The sequence below is a fragment of the Diplotaxodon limnothrissa genome, linkage group LG11, assembly GCF_057381915.1.
Source record: "Diplotaxodon limnothrissa isolate DT_005_m linkage group LG11, D_limnothrissa_male_GT1.1, whole genome shotgun sequence".
NCBI classification, from domain to species: domain Eukaryota; kingdom Metazoa; phylum Chordata; class Actinopteri; order Cichliformes; family Cichlidae; genus Diplotaxodon; species Diplotaxodon limnothrissa.
The window spans coordinates 34,327,473-34,350,393 of record NC_140606.1 but is presented as its reverse complement, the minus strand read 5'-3'; the positions used below and the strand labels follow the sequence as shown (position 1 = coordinate 34,350,393).

General features: G+C 37.7%; 1 protein-coding gene across 2 annotated transcripts; it reads left to right on the top strand.

Moving 5' to 3' along the window:
* The first annotated feature begins 10,104 nt into the window (after positions 1 to 10,104).
* Positions 10,105 to 13,681, top strand: arl4aa (ADP-ribosylation factor-like 4aa). 2 transcript variants are annotated; one of them, XM_085365884.1, is made up of 2 exons: positions 10,105 to 10,166; positions 12,447 to 13,681. In XM_085365884.1, exon 2 carries the CDS (start codon positions 12,549 to 12,551, stop codon positions 13,149 to 13,151), a length of 603 nt encoding a protein of 200 aa, XP_085222010.1. In that variant the 5' UTR covers positions 10,105 to 10,166; positions 12,447 to 12,548; the 3' UTR covers positions 13,152 to 13,681. The 2 variants fall into 2 exon arrangements, with proteins under 2 accessions (XP_085222010.1, XP_085222009.1); XM_085365883.1 differs by lacking the exon at positions 10,105 to 10,166 and adding an exon at positions 10,695 to 10,869.
* The last annotated feature ends 9,240 nt before the right edge of the window (positions 13,682 to 22,921 follow it).

Genomic DNA, 22,921 nt, shown 5'->3' with positions numbered 1-22,921 from the left:
CAATGTTTACTTACCTGCTGTCCAAGTGTCAAACAGTAAAGATAAGATAAGATAAGATAACCTTTATTAGTCCCACACGTGGGAAATTTGTTTTGTCACAGCAGGAAGTAAAACAGTATTGCATGATTGTACTTACAATTCTATATACACTTTGCCCAGATAATCATGAGCATCCTAGATCTCACCCATGGTTATTTGTACTACAAAATAATTAAACAATTGAATAAAAGTTCCTCACACAATGTGCTTAGGAATTTTGAAAATTACTTTTATTATCATTAAAAAAAAAACAGGCCACAGTAAAAATTAAACAGGAACTCGAGTTATCAGAATTTTCTTTGTTACATTTATTTATTTATTTTTTACAACTTCAGCTTTTACAAGTCCAAAAACTTGTAATAACTTTTTTTTTTTTAAACACTGCATCGGCTTTTTATCCTCTCTCCTCTCTCAACGTTTCTTCAAATGCATATTAGAAAATTACTTTGGTTTAAACCCTCAGTTTGTTTTTCCACAACTTTTACCAGGATGTCATGATCATAGTGTATAGATAAAATCTTAAAAAAATTATTTTTAAAGAAGAAGAAGGTTTTCACCCAGTAGGGCAATAACTACAAAGACCAAAAATAAATTCATGTTCAAAGTCAGATTGATTAAGTCAATGAAAGAAAAACAAAACCTAAAAAAACACCAAACATACACAAAAAAGTAAAAACAAACACTAAGCTTAAAAAGCGTAATTGTGACCCTTAGAAAATGGGGTAATACATGAAGTGTTTATCATTGGTATATAAGACAGTTTTGCTTTATAACATTAGAATAAAATAGTTAGCCAAAAAGGGGTTAAATCCATGTACATGACAATAAATGCAGCTCACATTGCAACTCACAAGCTTAAAAAGTTTCATTATAATGTGGAACATATTTTGAATTAACACCAGGATATTGCACCACATACAGTTCAACAGTTTGGTCACTAATCAACTTTAATGCCAATATTGTGGGGGTTTTTTTTTTTCACTTTTTGGTAGTGGCTGAAGCAAAACGTATAGTGAGGGTGTGCTGGGAATGCCTGGCAGAGGCCCCAGTCTGCAAGATCTTCAATACATACCTCCAGCAGAGCTTCAACAGCGTTCCGAGGGAGACTGGGGACATTGAGTCTGAATGGACCATGTTCTGCACCTCCACTGAGAAGCCGCTGCACTGAGCTCTGGCCGCAAGGTGGTTGGTGCCTGTCGTGGTGGCATCCCCCGAACCAAATGGCAGACACCAGAGGTGAAGGGAGCCACCAGGCTGAAGAAGGAGTCCTATCGGGCTAGGTTAGTCTGTTGGCTTCTGTTGACTTCATCAGGTGATGGCCTCCAGCTTGCACTGGAACGGTTTGCAGCCGAGTGTGAAGCAGTGGGAAAGAGAATTAGCACCTCCAAATCTGAGGCCATGGTCCTCAGCCTGAAAAGGGTGGAGTGCCCACTCCGGGTCAAGGACAAGTTTCTCTCCCAAGTGGAAGAGTTCAAGTACCTTGGGGGGTCTTGTTCATGAGTGATGGGAGAAGGGAGTGGGAGATCCACAATCGGATTGGTGCTGCAGCTGCAGTGATGCAGTAGCGTAACACATCCAGCCTAAAAGAAACAAAACAACGAAGTACTGTACTTAAGCTCTCTGTAATACAGAACCTGTTTAGTTTTGACCAAAACTTCCCAGGGAAGTCTTGAACTCAACGTCAACTATTCAAGATTGTAATATCAAATAACTCCATTACAACATAGCTTTAGTCCTGATGCTGAGGAGATTACAATTTAAATAATTTACATTACAAAAACTGTTAAGACACAGTAAGGTCTATAAATTTCTTGGAAATAGTTTTTCTGTTAGCCTCTGAATAGAACCATGGTGTAATCAATCAGTGTGAGTGATGACTTTCAGCTTTAGTTTTATGTGTTTTAATGCAAAGTTTTGCATCAACTGTTTAGGATTAGGTTAGAACTTCTTTAACTTACAGAACTCCAGTTGCTGTCTTTTTTCCAACCTCCTTAGACCACTATGACCTGGATAACTGAGAACCTACACACACCTTTCTTTACTTTTGCCACAATTTGTACACTCCATTTAGAAATAATTCTAATGCAACGGGCTCTACTAGCATATTCAGGGACAACCCAAAAGATTTTTTTCAATATATAATACACTGTTAAACATTTTATTTATAGCTAGTAATAACTAAATGCCTCTTTGTTTATGCACTTTAATCTTGCTGTGGACCAATGAAACAAAAAGTTGATTTTGAACGGTTTGCAATTCAGTAAAAACAGGAGACAACTGAAGAATTTAAAGAGTCACTTGCAGGAATGATACTTACCGGTAATATAACTTTTGCATATATCCAGAGACTCAAAAGAGCTACAAATTCATAACCCCTGAACTAGCTGCTTATAAAGTTAAATATATATAAATGAACTGGGGAAATTACTGCATCATGGAAGCCAAAGCATTACAAGGCAACCTATAATACTCCATGAAGTCAGTGCAAGTGGCATGGGGCATTTGGCTCACTGACATTCCTATATAATACCAACTCAGTCATATGGGTATTTAAGCATATCATTACCAACTTACAGAGTAGATATTGATGTGCGCCCGGTTAGTTTCTTGAGGACAGCTCTTTTTTCCTCCCCCAGACCAGACCTTGATAAATACGCTGCACTACAAAGCATCATCCTGATTCCACCAAGTACCAGCAGATGGCAGCACTAGATCATAAACATCTCAGACTATCCTTTTGAGTTAGTCGAAACTTAAAGTACTACATGGGATACACAAAAGGCACTGGGGCCAACATCCAAATTTCCCATACCCAACTATTCAGAATAACTGATTCATTCATTTGTTTTTTGGCACTACCACAACCACATCTTTGAAATGCGCCTTCCAGTTTGCATTTATGCCAACATGTTAAGGAGTTTGTAGTTGGGCTGCATTTCTTTTTAAAAATCAGCGTGTTTAAACATGTCAATTTAAACAGTTAAATCCCATAATTCTTGACGACACTGTTTAAGTGCTGCATTCATCTTTCCTGAACTGAACTGGCATACAAAATATATAATTTTATATTTAATATTTAAATTAATACAGGGACTTAAAAAAACACTCTTATTTGTGAGGAAAAATATTTGTAAATAATTTGTAATCCAGACTTGTGTGCCACACAAAACAAGCACTTATTTAAACTTTGTAAACATTTTTCATATTTTAAGCCAATTTAATTGCGTAATGTACATTTCTAAATCATCATTTCCTTTAACTCTAATCATAAGCAAACAGTCAAGTTTGATCTTTGACTGGGTAAAGCATTACTTGTCCAACTGAAGAAAATATCTCCCACACCATTATACCATCACTTGATCTGATGATACTAGTCAGGCTGGATACATGGTAAATGGTAAATGGCCTGTATTTATATAGCGCTTTTACTAGTCCCTAAGGACCCCAAAGCGCTTTACATATCCAGTCATCCACCCATTCACACACTGGTGATGGCAAGCTACATTGTAGCCACAGCCACCCTGGGGCGCACTGACTGAGGCGAGGCTGCCGGACACTGGCGCCACTGGGCCCTCTGACCACCACCAGTGGTCCTTCCATCCTTCCATGTCCTGCAAAGCCAACTTTTTAAAGTCTGTGTCAGAGTGACTTCCTTGCCCTTTACAATATAACCCATTTCCAGATTTTAAGACCCATCCAAGTAAAACCCCACCCTCAAACTAAACATAACTTCAAGTAAACAGTCTAAAAAGATCCACACATCTTCTAGTTTTTAACAGAAGGCATGCATGTACTGTGATCTCATGATGCCCACTGGTACAGAGGCAGCTGTTCATTCGCTATATGAGGAATTATAAACATGTGACGCCAAGCATATCTGAAATAGCTGCACATGTGCATCTAATGCGTCATCTGTGACTTTGCATAACTCAGACTAAATATAAAATGAAAAGGATATCATTCAATAAACCACAAGAGCAAAGGTGTTTAAGCTTTTGATATTCTTTCAAGTACCAAACAATGTTACAGAACCAAACATCTGGAAAAAAAAGGCATTGCTGTACTGAAAGTATTTATACAGATATTTTTTTAAAGAAAGTAAACACACTGCAACTTCAGTTACATGTCATGGTCCCGGGGTTCCTGACCGCACTGTCTCTACCTAGTTACAGGACTTTGAGTGTAATGATAAATCCCTAAAATGTTCTCTCATTTGTCCCATTATGCAGTGCAAGGAGGGAAAAATGGATCTGCACAATGTCAATTGTAATTCACAAGTGCATATGATAAATAACACTCAGAAAACAAGGAATGATAAATAAATACTTAGCCACTTTATTAGGTACATCTATTTAGCTTCTCTTCGCAAAAAAAGAAAAAAAAAGAAAAGCTACTCACGTGGCAGCAACTGCAGGCTGGTCTAGGCATTTCAGAAAATGCTGATCTACTTTGAATTTCCCACACAACTAGAGTGTGTTCAGAAAATGTCAGGTCAGGGTAAAATGGCCAAGGCCCTATACAACAACTATGAAGCTCACTCAACATGCCCAGGATCTTTTTTGTTATCCAAATTGTTAAAGATTGAGATGCCCCGGCTCATCTCCATCCAAAAGTGGACTTAACATCCAGCCTTTTTGTGCTTCAAGTGAATTGTGCTTAATTCTAATCAAAGTATAGTCAAGAGCAAATCTAATCAATATTATTAATGATAATGTAGTTTGAGTAATGAAATAATTTTGTTGCCTGACTTTTTCAACTCGATTCCAGAAGCATTGTTATGGCTATGGTACGTCCTTGACTTGCTGTGTGAGCAAGAGAGCACTGAGGAAAAGAAAGCGTGAGAATCTAACTTTACTCCATATTACTTTAATCATACTTGATATAGTGATTGACAAACAGTCAGAGACAGTATATTCAACAAGTGACTCACAGTGGTGAGAGGGGGTTGGACTGTCTAAAATATGACTTGCAGGCCACAAGTAGACCGCAAGCATGATGGAGTATCAAGAGCAAGACTGTGGACTGAAGAGGCTACAGTACATCAGTAGTCATGATGTTCAGTCTTACCAAATAAGATCATTTAAATTCTTAGGTTTAAATATCTGAAGTTTCTAAGAAGCTGAGTTGTAGCATTTTGCAAGAATATACTGAAAAGTTTGATTTTGTTTAAGTAAAATTAAAACTAATACAGGCAAATGAGTATTTTGTCCACATCATCCTCTTCATGCATGTTGTCTTACTCCAAGCTGTATAGGCTCGAAAGCCTACTACCAATTAAGCATATTAGGTGATGTGCATCTCTGTAATGAGAAGGGGTGTGGTCTAATGACCTCAACACCCTATATCAGGTGTGCATAATTATTCGGCAACGTCCTTTCCTTTGGCAAAATGGGTCAAAAGAAGGACTTGACAGGCTCAGAAAAGTCAAAAATAGTGAGATATCTTGCAGAGGGATGCAGCAGTCTCAAAATTGCAAAGCGTCTGAAGCGTGATCATCGAACAATCAAGCGTTTCATTCAAAATAGTCAACAGAGTCGCAAGAAGCGTGTGGAAAAACCAAGGCGCAAAATAACTGCCCATGAACTGAGAAAAGTCAAGCGTGCAGCTGCCAAGATGCCACTTGCCACCAGTTTGGCCATATTTCAGAGCTGCACCATCACTGGAGTGCCCAAAAGCACAAGGTGTGCAATACTCAGAGACATGGCCAAGGTAAGAAAGGCTGAAAGACGACCACCACTGAACAAGACACACAAGCTGAAACGTCAAGACTGGGCCAAGAAACATCTCAAGACTGGTTTTTCTAAGGTTTTATGGACTGATGAAATGAGAGTGAGTCTTGATGGGCCAGATGGATGGGCCCGTGGCTGGATTGGTAAAGGGCAGAGAGCTCCAGTCTGACTCAGACGCCAGCAAGGTGGAGGTGGAGTACTGGTTTGGGCTGGTACCATCAAAGATGAGCTTGTGGGGCCTTTTCGGGTTGAGGATGGAGTCAAGCTCAACTCCCAGTCCTACTGCCAGTTTCTGGAAGACACCTTCTTCAAGCAGTGGTACAGGAAGAAGTCTGCATCCTTCAAGAAAAACATGATTTTCATGCAGGACAATGCTCCATCACACGCGTCCAAGTACTCCACAGCGTGGCTGGCAAGAAAGGGTATAAAAGAAGAAAAACTAATGACATGGCCTCCTTGTTCACCTGATCTGAACCCCATTGAGAACCTGTGGTCCATCATCCAATGTGAGATTTACAAGGAGGGAAAACAGTACACCTCTCTGAACAGTGTCTGGGAGGCTGTGGTTGCTGCTGCACGCAATGTTGATGGTGAACAGATCAAAACACTGACAGGATCCATGGATGGCAGGCTTTTGAGTGTCCTTGCAAAGAAAGGTGGCTATATTGGTCGCTGATTTGTTTTTGTTTTGTTTTTGAATGTCAGAAATGTATATTTGTGAATGTGGAGATGTTATATTGGTTTCACTGGTAAAAATAAATAATTGAAATGGGTATATATTTGTTTTTTAAGTTGCCTAATAATTATGCACAGTAATAGTCACCTGCACACACAGATATCCCCCTAAAATAGCTAAAACTAAAAACAAACTAAAAACTACTTCCAAAAACATTCAGCTTTGATATTAATGTGTTTTTTGGGTTCATTGAGAACATGGTCTTTGTTCAATAATAAAATTATTCCTCAAAAATACAACTTGCCTAATAATTCTGCACTCCCTGTATTTATTGTAATGAAGAATGTACTCTTTGAGGGGAACATGAATTAGCAATGATGTTCAAAGTCGCGATATCAAAATAGTGCAAAGCTGTTAAAAGTTCATGTAATGTTCTATGGATGTTGATTGATGTTCAAGTAATAGGTTTGGAGTTTATAGTAGGTGCTGTGGACATTCCCCTTGAACGGTCACTCTACTGTGATAACTGTATTTTACTTGGGACTTAAATGCAAGGGCAGGCTTCATAGATGATGTTGGAGTTGGATACTACTATAATTATTAGGTTAGGATTTTCCTTATTTGAATGGAGTTCAAATAATTCCAAATGCAAGTTGAAATCATTAGGTAACTTTATTACGATAACAATGGTAAAATGCTTATTGAATTTTGCCAAAAACTTGATTTACATATAGTTAATGGCAAATTTGGGAAAGATCTGGGTACTGGAAAGAAAACGTAATGATAGCGGTACTAATGAATATGGAATTATATCAATGTATTTTGGATAAATTAGTAAGGAGAAAGAAAAATTCAAAAATAATGGGGAATAAGGAATATTGCTTGTCCTGAAGAGTTTATTTCATTGGTTGCCAAATTATTAAGTTGATATAATTCCTGTCTTCAACACCAATAAATTGGACTATAGGGTAATAAAGGGTAAAGGTGTTACTTCAGTAATTAATGACTACTTATTTAACTGCAGAGGGTTTTCTGGAAGACGAGCAAGCTGGTTTTAGTGCAGGTTCCTCAACTGATCATATAGTTGTTTCTCATAATGTGAATTATATTTGAACTATAGGAAACAATTATACAATTTTTTGATTATTTGATTATGAAAAAGCTGCGGAATGAGTTGAAAGTGTCTGTTATAGAGAAAGTTAAACATTGCAGACATAAATTGGAGAATTTTTACAGTTGTGTATAATTTAAACCAAAATACCAAGTTGTGTGTGATGGCCTGAAATCAGTGTTGTTGTGACTGCAAGATCGGGGTTTGACAGGGTGAAAATTTATCAACTCTGCTCTGTAAAAATTTCTAAATGATTTTGCTTATACTAGTAGTAGAGATAACGGGCTATCATTTCTGGCTGAGAAATGAGTGATGACAATGTTGAGGTGTAAGACTTTGTGCTTCTGTACACAGATGATACTGTAGAATTGTCAGAATGAAAAAAATAACAAAAAGAATTTCAGAAGGCTTATTTAGTAGAAAGATAGTGTTGACTGGAGACTGTGTGTAAACCCCAATAAAAGTAAAATTATTTTTGTAAGAGGCAAAGAAAGAACATTCTGTAACTTTAAATTTGCAAACTCTGTATTACAAATAGTGGATGTTAACATTTAATTAGAATAACCACTTGAAAAGTTCAGAAAGCTCTCTATAGTTTATTAACTAAAGATAGATATAGTTACAGTTGGTTGACCAGATAGATGGTCTTACATGTATTGTTTTATGGTTCATAGATGTGCAGCCATGAAGACATTTTATCTATTGATGCTTTCCATGTTAAATATTTTCTCCAGTTAAATAAAATCACTGCAAATTGTGCTCTACATTAACAATTTGGTAGATTTAAGCTGATAAAGTAAGATGTATGATGATTGGTTTCTGGTGTAGATTATAGAATGAAAATAGAAAGAAATTCTCTCTTGTGTTTACTTTTCTGAAAAATCAACTCATGTTAGCCAGGTAGTGTAAGCTGGCTAGCAAATATACTTAAATTCAAATATAGCCAGTTAAAGTTACCAATAACATAAAATTTCACAACAAGTGAAGTTTACTCTAAACTTGCCGTGTACAGCGTGCATCCTGAACATTGTTCTTCTGTTGCATTAAATTTGGCATTATGTTTCTGAGCACTGTGGTTAAAAAGCAAACAATGGAATAATAAAAGTGGAACAAAAATTTACCATGTATAAAATCCATCAATAAGCATTTCAATATTTTTGGTAATGTTTTTAGGGCCTACATTATAGAATGTTTAGGGGAATTATTCAAAATTACTTTAACATAATTTTAGAAAGCACCCTCTTTTTCCTTCTTTCTTGCTAGTTGCTTTAACCTAGTTTAACTTTTATGTTGTATTTCTTGCATGTAGCTTTTTTGTTTCTAGTAAGGTTTCTTTGCACTGTAAGCTTTCACCACCTTGCATTGAGAAGTTACAATAAAAAATGAAAAAAAAAATGCTTGCAATAAAATCTAAAAACATTAAAAATTCAGCTCCTTTCTTGACATATTTTTGTGAACACTAAATAATAATACTATTCCTAACTATTTATGCCTGCTTATGAAAGAGATTATTTTGACACTTAAAATTGTAAATATTGCTCATTTCATTTTGGAAAAAAAAAACTTCATAGAGGTAAATAATCTGCCTCCATCTCACTCAGTCCCTAGCATCTTCTTCTGTCACACTAAGGCCCTGCATGTCTTCCTACACAGCATCCCTAAACATCATCTGAGATCCTCTTCTTTTTATCCTGCCTGGAAGCTCTGTGTTTCCCATTTCTTTGTCTGATACATCCACTATCCCTCCCTTACACATGTCCAAACTATCTAATTTTGAATTGAAGAAAAAAGGTTAGTCCCTGAATTAATTTTTGCTATTCAGCATGCACGTGATTAAGATCAACTCAGAAAAATGGCTCTAAACTGGCTGGGTAAATTGCCTAGTAAATCCAAGGTCAGTAGTTTGATCCCTAAATCCTGCAGTCCACATGCAAAAGTGTCCTTTGGCAAGATTCTTGCACCCAATGTTGGTGAAAGGAATATAATAAATGACTGCATGATTCTCTGCATGAATGAGCAAATGTGGCTTGTGGTGTGAAAGTGCTTTGAGTGTTCAGTAACAGGACTAAAGTACTATATAATAATATAATAATATACTATATAATATACTATGACAGCACATTTGCTGCCTTTTATAAATACAATTCATTGAAAGAAAATCCCCCATCAATACTTCCCTCTTCCAGCAGTTGTGCTTGAATTTTGTGCCATTTTTGGGAAGGTGTGCTGCATATTGTAGCTATTTATATGGATACATACCATATGGTGCTACCGGATTCTGTGTCCGGTGTTAGGCTGTGTATTCTATTATTCTGTCTTTGTGGGTTTGTGTGAAAATAAACAAATCAAAGGCGCTAAAATAGTCCAGCACAGACTGCTTATGCAAGGCAGTGGCTAAGGGCCAAATACTGTTTGTTATCCTTTCTGCGCGATGGCCTGCACTGAGAGAGGCGCTTTTCCTGCCCTCTGACCAATCATTTCAAACAAAAACACGCGGCCGAAGGGGGCGGTGCAGTTTCTGCGCGCGCACACACACACGCGCACACACACACACAGAGATCTGGCGCGGTCAAAAAGGGAAAGTACACTGCCTGCATTAGCTGAATCAAAGGTAACTCAAATTTTATTTACAATGGTTACTAACAATTAACCATGTTAATTGTTTATAAAGGCTAAAATACCGCTAACAATAATTATTATGATAAATGTTTAGGGTTGTAGACTTGACAGAGCTTAGAAACGTATTTTGAGCTCTTTGTGAACTGCATTTGCTTGACAGAATAGATTTCTAAATGTAATAACCAGCCGTATGCATGTTCTGTATATTATTTTTAAATATAACCTCCCCGGCGGTTTTTTTTAATAGAAAATTTGACTTGACGCATAATTAGTACGTCTTACTGCGGATCAAGAATCAAAGAATACTGACGTCCGGAGTAAAATGGTGCGACGGGCAGTCAGAGCAACAGGTGATCTGCGTTCCCGGGCAGAAATGTGATTGACAGCTGTTTTAGCCAATCGGCTGACAGAGGAATGAGGGCACGGGCCAATTGCGCGGTCCCGCAGTGTCAGTATGGGCGTTGTTCCAGGCTGTGCGCACACACAGCGGCAGTGTCATCAGTGGTAGATCCATACGGGACACTGAGGACAGACGGACATGGTGTGTCAGTTTCTGGCGAAGGCTTTGCTGCTGTCTTTGCGGAAATAAGAGAGGAAAATATACCGTGAGCTGAATTTCAGACGCTGTAGATGCAGAAGACGACCGCGTTTCTGTCCAGAGAGATTAGCTGTATTATCTTATCGTCATATGAAGGGTATGTAACACATTTTTTTTTACTAGAAATAAAAACGTATTTTCTTTTCCTTCGATTTAAAGACCTTACCACTGCAAAATTAGTGGAGAATCATATCGTGATAAATGGAAGTATTAAAATGCAATTAGGGATCGAGTATAATACATAAATACCGTGTAATGAAACATGAGTTGCAGTAATTTGAACTTAAGTACCCCTTTGAGCTCCATTATGAGGGACTTCAGCCAGTATGCAATGTAGTAATTGAAAGTTATCATCTTTAATTCACTTTACATAATAATGCTTTGACTCTGATACACCGCAAGTGAACGTAATAATAATTATAAACATATATCTATACATCTTAAAAGCCACATTGTCATTCAGTGAGTAGGCACTTATGGATATTGAGGGTGAAATAAAAAGTGGATTTGCATATTTATTATGTAAGAAAGTATTTAATGCTAAAATAAATTGGTAGACCATGACTAAGCATGGTCACAGTTTCAGTGTCACCATAATAAAAAGAAATAATGAAGTATAGTCTTTTTAATGCTGATTGTGAATGTTTTTATTGATAGCTTGAATACTAATAGTTTGGTAGCATTCTCACTATGTAAAGCAAATGATATAGTCTTTTATATTCTCATATTCAAAGTTTGCATTTTGCTTGTTTTTTTTGTTTGTTTCCATTTGTCATTTGTTGGGGTTTTTTTTTGGCCACTTGGGGGCAGCTGAACTGAAAGCACTAGCTGACCTTTGCACATTCAGTAAGCATTGAGCAGCATTGACATCAGCTGGAGTCAGTCCAACTGACAAATACACAAGTGTAGTGCGTTAGCTTTTATCTTTGTTTTAGCCTTGACAAAATATTTTCCAGTTTTGTTTGCTAGAAGTCACTATGTTCAGCATTGTCCAGTATTCTGAAACTGGAAACGGGTATACCAGTGCTTAACCTGCTGGCTAAAAAAGTAATTATAAGCTTTAAGTTAAGCTCAGCTAAGGTTAGACAGTTTGTGTGGGGTTTTTTATGTAGTATTTGCCTCCTGAACAGGAAAACTATCCCATTAAGGACATTTGAGCCATTGTGTTTGTTTTTGTTTGTTTGTTTATTTGTTTGTTTTTTCTTTTCTATTTCACTTAGTGGTCTAACTTGGGAAAAGTATTCTTCTTCTGACTTTGGTGCTTTCCAGTTTAAAGATGTGTTGGATTTTATTGCTTGATTTTAATTTTTTAGCTTTAAATGTATTTATTTTTTGTACCTCCAAACTCGTGAACCAAAGTTCACCATATGTTGACCCCAAGTGAATTTACTATAATAAAATCCTATCTTTGTCCCCCGCCCCGCCTAGTTCAGTACGTGTAGGAGTTCTGCTGAAACAGGCTGACTTGGTTTGATATGATCAGTAATAGGTGACTTAAATTAACCAATAAATAGAATTTGTTATGTAACTTACACCATTCAGTTTGTTGACTTTTTGACTCTTGTTTATTACTAAGTGACTAGATTGTTATATTACTGACTGAGCAGTAATGTCTTTGAACCTGAGAATCCTTGGAAATTAGATGTAATCTTTGTCCCATCCATGTTCTTTCAGGTACTTGGTGCCATCATTTTGGAATCTAAACAGTTCTTTGGACATCTGTTGGACAGTTGGCTCAATCCTTCCAAATTCACCTGCCTTTCCCCATGAGAAAAGATGGGGAATGGATTTTCGGAACAACCTAGCTGTCTCTCAAACATCCCGTTCTTCCAGTCTTTCCACATTGCCATCCTTGGACTAGACTCTGCTGGAAAGACCACTGTCTTGTATAGACTGCAGTTCAATGAGTTTGTAAACACTGTTCCCACCAAAGGTTTCAATGCAGAGAAAGTCAGAGTGCCACTGGGAGGCCACAAGACTGTGACTTTCCACTTCTGGGATGTGGGTGGTCAGGAGAAGCTGCGCCCCCTGTGGAAGTCATACACGAGATGCACAGATGGCATCATATTCGTGGTGGACTCTGTGGATGCAGAGCGCATGGAAGAGGCCAAAACAGAGCTCCATAAAATCGCCAAGAGCTCTGAGAACCAGGGAGTTCCCCTGCTCGTGGTCGCCAACAAACAGGACTTGAGGCACTCTCTAGGATTGGCTGAAATTGAGAAACTGCTGGCTTTGAAAGAACTGGGCCCTGCTACACCCTGGCATCTGCAGCCAGCCTGTGCCATCATAGGAGAAGGACTCAGGGATGGCCTGGACAAACTCCATGAGATGATACTGAAAAGGAGAAAAATGCTTCGGCAGCAAAGAAAAAAGAGATAAACTTTTCATGAGATAGACGTTCCTATTGTTTCGTATGAAGGAAACCTAAAAAAAGGAATTTGTCCTGTTAAGCTTCAGGTTTAAATTCAGTATGCTGAGTTTTATCAGTCAAAACTGAGCTTTAGGATTCCCGGTCTATGTTTATGGTCATATGTTTATGCTGTTGATCAAGAAATGCACATAAAGGAATGCAGTATGAAGATGAGAAAGTTTCAGATATGTGTGGATATGTTATAAAGAATTTATATGGATTGCAAAGTATTGAGGGTTTGGGGTCTGGAAGGGCGATAGAAGTTGTTTTAAGGATGTCTGTTCCAAACAATATAACCAAAAATAATTTAAGAAAAGACTTGGCCTAGATGAAGGGTTATTTGGTGAATGGCTGAACAATGATTTATTTTACTATTTCATGTGTTGTTCTGACTTGTTTTGTTGTTTTGATTTTGTTTTGGTTTTTTTACACTGGACTTTGTGAAAGAAAAGTATTATGTTTTTATTGTATTATTATTATGCGTGTGCTTGCTGTCTTATATCGCTCTTTTTTTCAAAGCACTTTAGGTTATCACTTCCTATGGAGTTTTTAAAAAGATAAAAGTTATGTCAGATTTTACAGAAACATGTACAGCAAATGTTACTGAACAGTAGTTGGTCCACATTGGCCTCATTGTCTTTAGACTGGTTATGCAATATGTTTTATTGAATAAAACATGTAGAGCAATATTGACTGCGATATTGTGGCTATTATTTAACAGTTAATATTTAAACAGCAGCCACATAAAGGCTCATTTATTCAAATAATAGCAACACTAAGCTTTAAGGAGCTGGTTTGAGTCTCCAGAAAAAGATAATTAGCAGTTTGTTAAACAAATTTCCCAACAAGGCATTAAAGCATTCAAGAGCTGCTGACTAGCTGATGTTACAAGTCTAGTGTTTGCATGTGATAAGGAGTGTTTCCAAAATGCATGCTCAGCCAACCTGACCTCTAATTGTCACGTTCTTTTTGGGTTTCATTTTACGCAGCCTGCACACTAATTGTGTGGAACAGGAACACACCCAAAGGTTGAAGTTCCATTTATAAGATTGTGTCCCGGGAAACTCAGACATGTCTTATCATAGCCTGTATTTCCCTACAGATTGTCAGTTTCAGTGTTTTCTAATGAGCTAAGAACACACAGAAGTCAAACCTTCTGTAAAACTGACAGTAAAATAGCATTAACATCTTGGCCCCAAATTGTCATCAAAAACACAAGCCAAATCTCTTTAGTGGAAAAAAAAGAAGTTTGAATGTGTTTTTGCTTTTGCGTACTTCAGTGCAGTGGGATAAAGAGTGCACTGATGCGTTACTGCTCAGACATGTTGTCCTCAGAGCTTGAAAATGTTGTCAGGGCAGTCTGGAGGCCTGACCCAGTACAACAGGCTGGGGAAGGAGACTGTGAAGCCAGGGGCATTACTGAGTATTTTTGGACTGAGTTGGCGAGGATATTTTGTCCACTGCATTAATGCCATTTGTTCTCTCATTCCTTTGAAACAATTAATGACTGTAAGCCCAGCAGGCCAGTGTAGAAGCAGCTGGCTTTCTAAAATAGCTGTGTGATGCAGATTGGTAGTTTGCACTCCGCTCTGACTAAATCACCAAGTTTCCTCACCACATAAATATCTGTTCCAATTAAATGTCATAATTATAACCTCAATGTGGGATTTTGGTGCTGTTTCCCAGGGGGCCTGTCACATATAGAAGGATAAGCTTATGTCCTTAGTGTGGGATTTTACACATTTGTATGACTGAAAGGCAACAGCAGGAAGTAAATGAAGGAATACTTTCAGTAGCTTTCAGTATTTAAAGGCAGAGGGAAACAGGAACTAATGGGAAGACAGCAAGGAGGAATAAATGCTACAATGGTACACAGTGTTTTGGTTACATTGTTGTCAGGTTGCCAGAATGACTCATTTTTGTCAAATGATGAAGCATGTTTTTGTATTTAGAAGCCCAGGTGCCTCTTGTTTGCCAAGGAAGGAAACTCAAAGGGGCACAGACATTTTCACACTTTTCCTGATTCCACTTCCCTCTCTCTGCAAGCAAGCCACGTCAGCTTTCTGTGTGTGCGCAAGTCAATTTTATGTGTCCTATCTTGTTTTGTCTTGTTATGTTCCTCAGGTCATTTCTACTGAAGCACTCACCGGAGAATTCTAATAATTACTGGTTCTACACCAAGTTGCGTATTAGTTTTTGGGACACAGTTTAAATGTCCATAAGCACATGTTGATTCTGGTAAGGATAAATATGGTGGTTATAGAAGCATAATTTTTTTAAATACTTTTTGGATGAAACAATAGTTAATTATACATACTCTTAGTGTATTTCCAATGGGCTCACTCTGTCCTGTTCTTTATCCATTCTTATTCCTGTACACTCAGCAAAAAAGTATCTGACTGTATCTTTATCAGTATAAAGTCTTGTGAATGGCATTCTACACAGGCAGTACTTATTAAGTGAAAACAGTTTGAGATCATTTGAACTTTGTGATATGACTTGTTATCCTGCTGATAGCAGCCATCAGAAGATTGGTACATTGCGGTCATAAAGTGATAGAAATGGTCAGCAACACTCAGTGTCTGTTAAGTATTGTTTAAACAATACGGCCTGCCTTAGAGGCTCAAAATGTGCCACAAAAACATGGCCCAAATTATTATACCACCCCCAGCAGTCAAAAGGGTTGATACAAGACTGGATGGATCAATGCTTTTATGCTGTTTACACTATTTTCTGACCCTGTCATTTGAATGTCGTCTGACCAGGCAAATATTTTTCAGCCCTCTATTGTCCAATGTTATTTAGCCTGTGCAAACTGTGGCCTCAGTTTCCTGTTCTTGTGTGGTCTTCTGCTGTTGTAGCCTATCTCCCAGATAACAAACAGTCATTGAAACTATGTTAAATCAACATTGGACTGTCAACCTAAATTTAACTGAATCAAGGCTGAACACTGATGTTTATTTTAATCAGTTTTGCACACTTGTTTGATATTAACCCTTTCACGCATGAATTATGACAACCTCAATCTGGATTATTTTTCTTAAGTATTTGTATTCATCTTTAGGCATGAAAAAAAAAATTTGAACTTCATTTTTTCACACATGTACTTTTCAAAGAGTTTTTTTACATGTCCATTTAGGTGGACAACTGTATGGAGTGACACATCAGTGTCCAATGTAGTGGTTTATGTGCAAGTATACCATCAACACTAACAAATACAAGAAAACAGCCTTTGAATGGCTGTCCACTGTAGTGACAACTATACGTGAAAGGGTTAAAACAACTTTGAAAGATAAATAGAATTTCAAATTGACCCCTTTGTACCCTTAATTTATATTGAAACAGCACTTACATGCTTCAAGGTACATTGTCTTCTGCATTCAGAGATGCTCTTCTGCATATCTTGGTTGTAATTAATGGTTATTTGAGTTACTGTTGCCTTCCTGTAAATTCAAAGCAGTTTGGTCATTCTCCTCTGACCTCTAGCATCAACAAGGCATTTTCCCACAGAACTGCCGCTCACTGGATAGGATATACCTATAGGGTCAGAAATGGACCCTCTATTTGTAAGAGTGCTGTGTCCTCAATGAAAAGTGAATTACGGTGAATAGATGTTCTCTTCATGTATGATCCATTAAGCATTTAACCTCATATGGTGTGTTTGACACAAAAACACTCACAATGTATTTAAAAAAAGCACACAAACTGCAATACCTCATCCATACAACACCTCTCACTAATTTTTGCTTTTATACTGGAACCATATCAACTGCCTGAGGCATGATTGAGATTGGCAGTTGTTTTCCAGCTTGGGCGGCATGAAGCTGAACATGGTACAAAATGTTCTTCCACGTGAGAACAGATTTTTCTACAACCAGTGACAGAAGCAAAGTGGGAGGAGGTGCTGGTTTCAGGAGGATTTCTCCACACTGTAAATTCTCGTGTCAAAGTTTGCTTTTAATGATATGCTCAGTGTTGCTAAACACAGTCACGCCCTTGAAACACCCTCAACGTAGGAATGCAAGTTGTCGTGGAAACTCAGACTCTTTAACTGTAAGAGGTTTGTACCTCCTTTCTAATACTGTCAGCTTTGTTCCTGTGATATTTCCCTCCCTCATCATTTTTACATAGGTGATTGTAAATACTGCAACAACCAATAGCCATAAGGTCTGTTGAAGGATGAGGCTATAGTATGGAGAAGAAGATATGCCTAAGATGAAGTAAATTATTGTTTGTTAAAGGTGACAGTAAAAAAAATCACACCATAGGTCAAGGATTTTGATCTTTCACTAGATTGTTTTGATTAAAATGCTTCTTTCAGAGTTACAGTTGGCCAGAAAGTCACATAAATGAATGACCACCAGTATATATGCTAGAGTGTTTGGGTGGTGAAGTGGTTAGCAATGTTACTTGACAGTCCAAAGGGTCTGTCTTTAAATCTGCTGGCAGTCTGTAGAATTTTAAGAGATGTTAAGGATTAAGAGACGGCCTTTACTTTCAAACCATTTTAGACATAAAGGGTCTTTTCAGTGACATGAAAAAAAAAGCTTTAAACATTTCACTTTTTAACCTAATCCCAAAGTTGTGTATGTATCTAGTAGTCATACTTTCAACAAGTTTTAACTGGGTGGGACAATTCATAAATGCTGAATGACCAAAATATCTCTGTACGTGATTTACAACCAGTTGTAACTCCTACATTGTGTGGTTAACCATGCAAAAGGCTATATTTAATCCAAACCTAACCATCTAGTTTTGGTGCCTAACTCTAACCAAACAATGACAGAAAGAGGGGGGGCAGCTATGCCTGATTTGACTATGATTTATGTACGTGTCCAAAATGTGTGGATTTCCCACATATTTCCCATAAGCACTCAGACCCTAGGTAGATAAGTACTGTAGATGAATGGAAAACAATTCTTTAACGGTTCAACTAACAGAAAGGGTGATCTTTTTAGGCAATGTTTGAAAGCTTTAAAAGATGATTTTTTTTCTATATTTCAGTTTGCAACAAAAACTATGTACAACATTTAGATGTTCTCCAAAGTCACTGTCTTTTCAAAATAAATTTTCAGTGTGTTTTTTCGCAAATGTTTGCTGGGTGGGTGGGTGAGAGCATGACTAAAGTTAAACCTAATGGTTTCAAGAATGATTTTCCATGCACACCACCTACTGCATCCCCACGAGTCTTATCCAGAGAAACACTATAAACATGTACTTGGCTTTTCAGATGTTGTATGCAAGTGGTTATTTATGCTTACAATATGCTGTTTTAAATTGGCCTTGCTGCAAAATGTTGAGACATGAAATTGCAGTGACAGGAAAAGCTGGAGGCTGGTATGGATAGGACTTGCACTCGTATGAACTTCATATTAAACGTAAATGATTCACAGAGAAATAAGGTCAAATTAGGTATGAACTGAAAGTGAACTTAAATGTGAGCACATGTGCTCACATTTCGCAAATATCTTTTTTGACCTTGAACTTGGGACTGCACAGTTAATACTCCTTACCTTCCAATGCAAGCGTTTAAATATAGACTGTTTCACAAAGAAAGCTTTTTTGGAGATAAGGATGTGGACACATTTGGTGCACTGAAAGAAACCGCTTGCAGATAAAGCAGGAACAAGTTAATACACATACTTGTGCTGCATGCCTGTGACAGTAATGTTTGTGTCAAACTGCACCACTGCACTTTCCCATAAATCAGCCTCCAGAGGGTTCTCTCATTCTGCTGAGTTTTGAGATTTACCCTGTTGTGTACTTAAAAAGGAGATTGCAGTACATGCGTACTTGTAGCCTGCTTATTATGCAAGGTTATCATGACGGGTTTCATTTTTCTTCCCCCCAGTCTATTGAGAGCTAGTGGCCTATTTACATGTGAATTCCTCCTGCAGCCCTGCAGCCTCGCTCAAAGTAGCGAACGGGGCCACCTGCAAGGGGAAAGTGGGGAGGAGGAGGAGGAGGAAGACACGGTTTGAGGAGCTACAGAAGTGTACTCCTGTTTTCTTTGGTGCAGAGACGAAAAACTGGTTTCATTAATTCTTACGATACATAGAGGGTAAGCTGTGCCAAAGTGAACAGAGGTCAAACTGACAGAAATGTTGTGCTGAATTCACTACTTTACAACCTATATAAATGCTGGGATTACAGCAAAAAAAAACAAAAACAGTCTTTGCGTCATGGATTTCACATTCAGTCCAGAGAAAAGGACAAATTGTAGGATTTTATTTTTTTTTAGGAATATATAAAAATAATGTGTGCTTTAAAACTGGTGAACAGAAACAGTTGTGTCAAATCTTTCCAAACAGGATGTTAACAGGCCATTGGACTTGAATCCCATCTTTAAACCTTGCTTTAGCTGAGTGTGTAAGAGAATCATTCACTTTCTTTAAGGTTTTTAAACTGGAAAATTTAGCCTCCGTTCTGAAGACTTTTACTGATAGTGCCCAACTTATAAAAGCTAAGTACTGCTCTATCAAACTAAGTGTTATGCAGTGCGCACACCTGTTAGACATTTGTACTGTGGGAAAAAAACAGATTCCTGCTTACAGAGTAGTGTAATCTACACTCAGTAAATGCAACCTTTCAAGCACCATCATCAGGTATAAAATCAAACTTTTATTTTTTTTTGTCTTTTTCTTAAACCTACAAATATGGATTACTGGGATTTATATTCAGGGTACATATATGTAATTAAACACAACCTGGTATAAACAAAATCTGTTGCCGGACATTTGTGATGCAAATAAAACACACTATAGTAGAACTACATGCATAACTAATTGTTGTAGGCATTACTGGTGTGTTTCAGGAGTGTTTTTCTGCCGTGGGTTGTTGACAGTCTTCATGTGATGACATTCCTCGGTTCAGTTTGTGTGAAAGCCTCTTTGTCAAGGTGATGATTGCTCTTTCACTTCTCAGTCTTCATCTGAAAGAGGATGGCTGTCGACAGCTGGAATGGGAACAGGGGAAATCTGTATGTGCGTGGGTGAGTGCGTTAGATGAGGGGCAAATTACTTTTTCATTCTCTCTTTCATTTTGACCTTGAACTCTGTGATACCCAGTTGCACTCACTCAACACCCATGTCCACACACAAATCTGGTCCACAAAGAGCTGTGTCCCCTCCAGTCTGGCTATTGTGAGGCACAAGCCTGTGAAATCTGTCTTTGGTCTTGTTTGGGCATAAGGGATTAGGGTGGGTTTAGGCTGTGGTCCCCAGTGCTTTATGTTTGCACACTGACTGATAGGGAAATCTGTGGAGAACACTGTGTTCGGATTTGTTTGGTAGCATTTCATCGTTCCGCAGATGAAAGGCCCCAGAGTTTGCAATATAATATCTATTACTATTTATGAGTTTTGCAGCATTTGACAGGAACCTGTTATGCTCTCTACTAGTAGCTTTGCATGATTCACAGTTCAAAACAATCCTTGATTACCTAATTCCCCTTACTTTAAGACAGTGGTTCTGATTTGTTGCCCTTTCCAAATCAAAGGTTAACTGCTTGCACCTACACTGATCTAAGAATTTTCAACTTTTGCCATGATTCTTGTGAATATCATATATTACACTTTGTATATGACAAAAAATAACGAAATGCATAACTGCTGTCCCTACAAATTGGATAACTTTAGGAAAAAGAATAAAACAGTACAATTTAGGAAACATTTGTATCACCTAAATTAAACCCAGGTGGTTAGGGGTAACATAAACCTATATCTTACAACAAGGTTATAATCTGAAAGCAAATCTGGGAAATCAACACTATATTAAAATAACAAACAAAGCTTAATAAACTAAAGTGCAAGATTTAGATTTAGTTAAAATGCTCACTTACTTTTTCTGCCTCCTAATATTTTTAATGCATCTGCTGCAGGTTAATTCATTTATTAGAAACCTTTTACCTTTGAATATAGACAGACAACTGTTGTTATGTCTAGACAGTCTGCCCTCTTTATCCTAATTGAAATTCAAATCAGTTACTGTGAGTGATTCATCTTAACGCTTCCCAATGATGTCTGCCATGAAAAGGAACTCCTAAACCAAAGCAAGCGGACTTTTGGTTCACACAGAGGTCATATGTATAACTTCTCTCTGCAGATATTTTAATTGCATCTCTGCTTTATCAGGTGAGTGCACACATTGAGCATGGGAGAGGAATACAGTGCATCACTTGGGTACTGAGTTGTATCAGCTATGCATAAATCCGTCAAGACTTTAGTGTGTAAATGTAATTCTAAGCATGTCTATTGTACCACAAAGGTATTTCTGTAAATGTTTTTTATGTCTACTGGAGTAAATACTGGGGTAGCTGTAGCTCAGGAGGTAGAGCAGGTCACCTACTAATCAGAAGGCTGGTGGTGCTCCAATCTCCAATTCCCTAACCCCAAGTTGCTCTTTGATGCATCCGTTGGAGTATGAATGCGTGTGAATGTTAGAAAGAAAGCACTTAAACAGGAAAAGCATAAAAAAGTGCTTGTGTGAATTGGTGAATGAGAGAAGTTCTGTAAAGTGCTTTGAGTGCTTAGAGTAGAAAAGTGCCATATAATAACCAGTCTATTTACCATATTCTAGAAACTTGTGAAAGGCTTTTTTCTATATGTCTCCATCAAAATGCTGCATGTACAAGGTAGATAATGCAGAAATTTTCGTAACTTTACTGCTTGATTTGCTAGCTAACTAACTGTAAATAAACTGGAAGGCTACATTTTGTTGTACTTTCTGACCATATGTAGATAAGATAAGATAAGATAGAACTTTATTAATCCCTCGGGTGGGTTCCTCTGGGAAATTCGATTTCCAAAAAAGCACAGCACCGACAGAAGTTACAGAGTTACAGAATATTATATATATATATATATATATATATATATATATATATATATATATATACACACACACACACACACACACACACACACACACACACACACACACACACACACACACACACACACATATATATAAATACAGAGACAATATAAATAAAATATACGAAGGGGATAAATAGAATAAATAGGAATAAAAAATAAAAATACAAGTGAATTGCACATTTCAAGTATTGAGGTCTATTGCACTGTTGACTATTTACAAAAGTATTGCACAAAAGGTATTGCACAGTGAGGTGAAGAGGCACTACAGCTTAGTTGTTCCCCCCTCTTTTGTCCTCCTGTTTCCCCTCCCTCTCCCCTCCAGAGAGGAGTTAAACAGTTTGATGGCGTGTGGGACAAAGGAGTTTTTAAGTCTGTTAGTTCTTGTCTTTGGGAGAAGCAACCTGTCACTGAACAGACTCTTCTGGTTGTTAATGGCCGTGTGCAGAGGATGCCTGGCATTGTCCATAATGTCCATCAGTTTCTTTAATGTCCTTTTCTCTGCCACTGTCACCAGAGTGTCCAGCTTCATGCCGACCACAGAGCTAGCCTTCCTGATCAGTTTCTCCAGCCTGGATGAGATCTGGTATATTCAAGATATACCGCCTGAGCCAGTGCTCTGCAATTTTTCCTCATCTTGTCAGTGTTGGTAAGGTTAAGATTATAGCTTCACAATGTGGAGAAAACAGTGTTGTACAGAATGTTGAAACTATGTTGAGAGGACATACAAAATTACCTTAAGAAAGGAATGTGTTGTGATATGTTCAGTGTAAGACTCCCATGTCTGAATTTACTTTGGGTCTAAAGAGGCCAACTGAAATACAAAAGGTGAGACTTTATTACTGGCTATTAACAGAAAGGCCAAAA

Bases quoted from the DNA above. Each gene is read 5' to 3' on its own strand.
- arl4aa (XM_085365884.1), top strand. From the start codon at position 12,549: ATGGGGAATGGATTTTCGGAACAACCTAGCTGTCTCTCAAACATCCCG.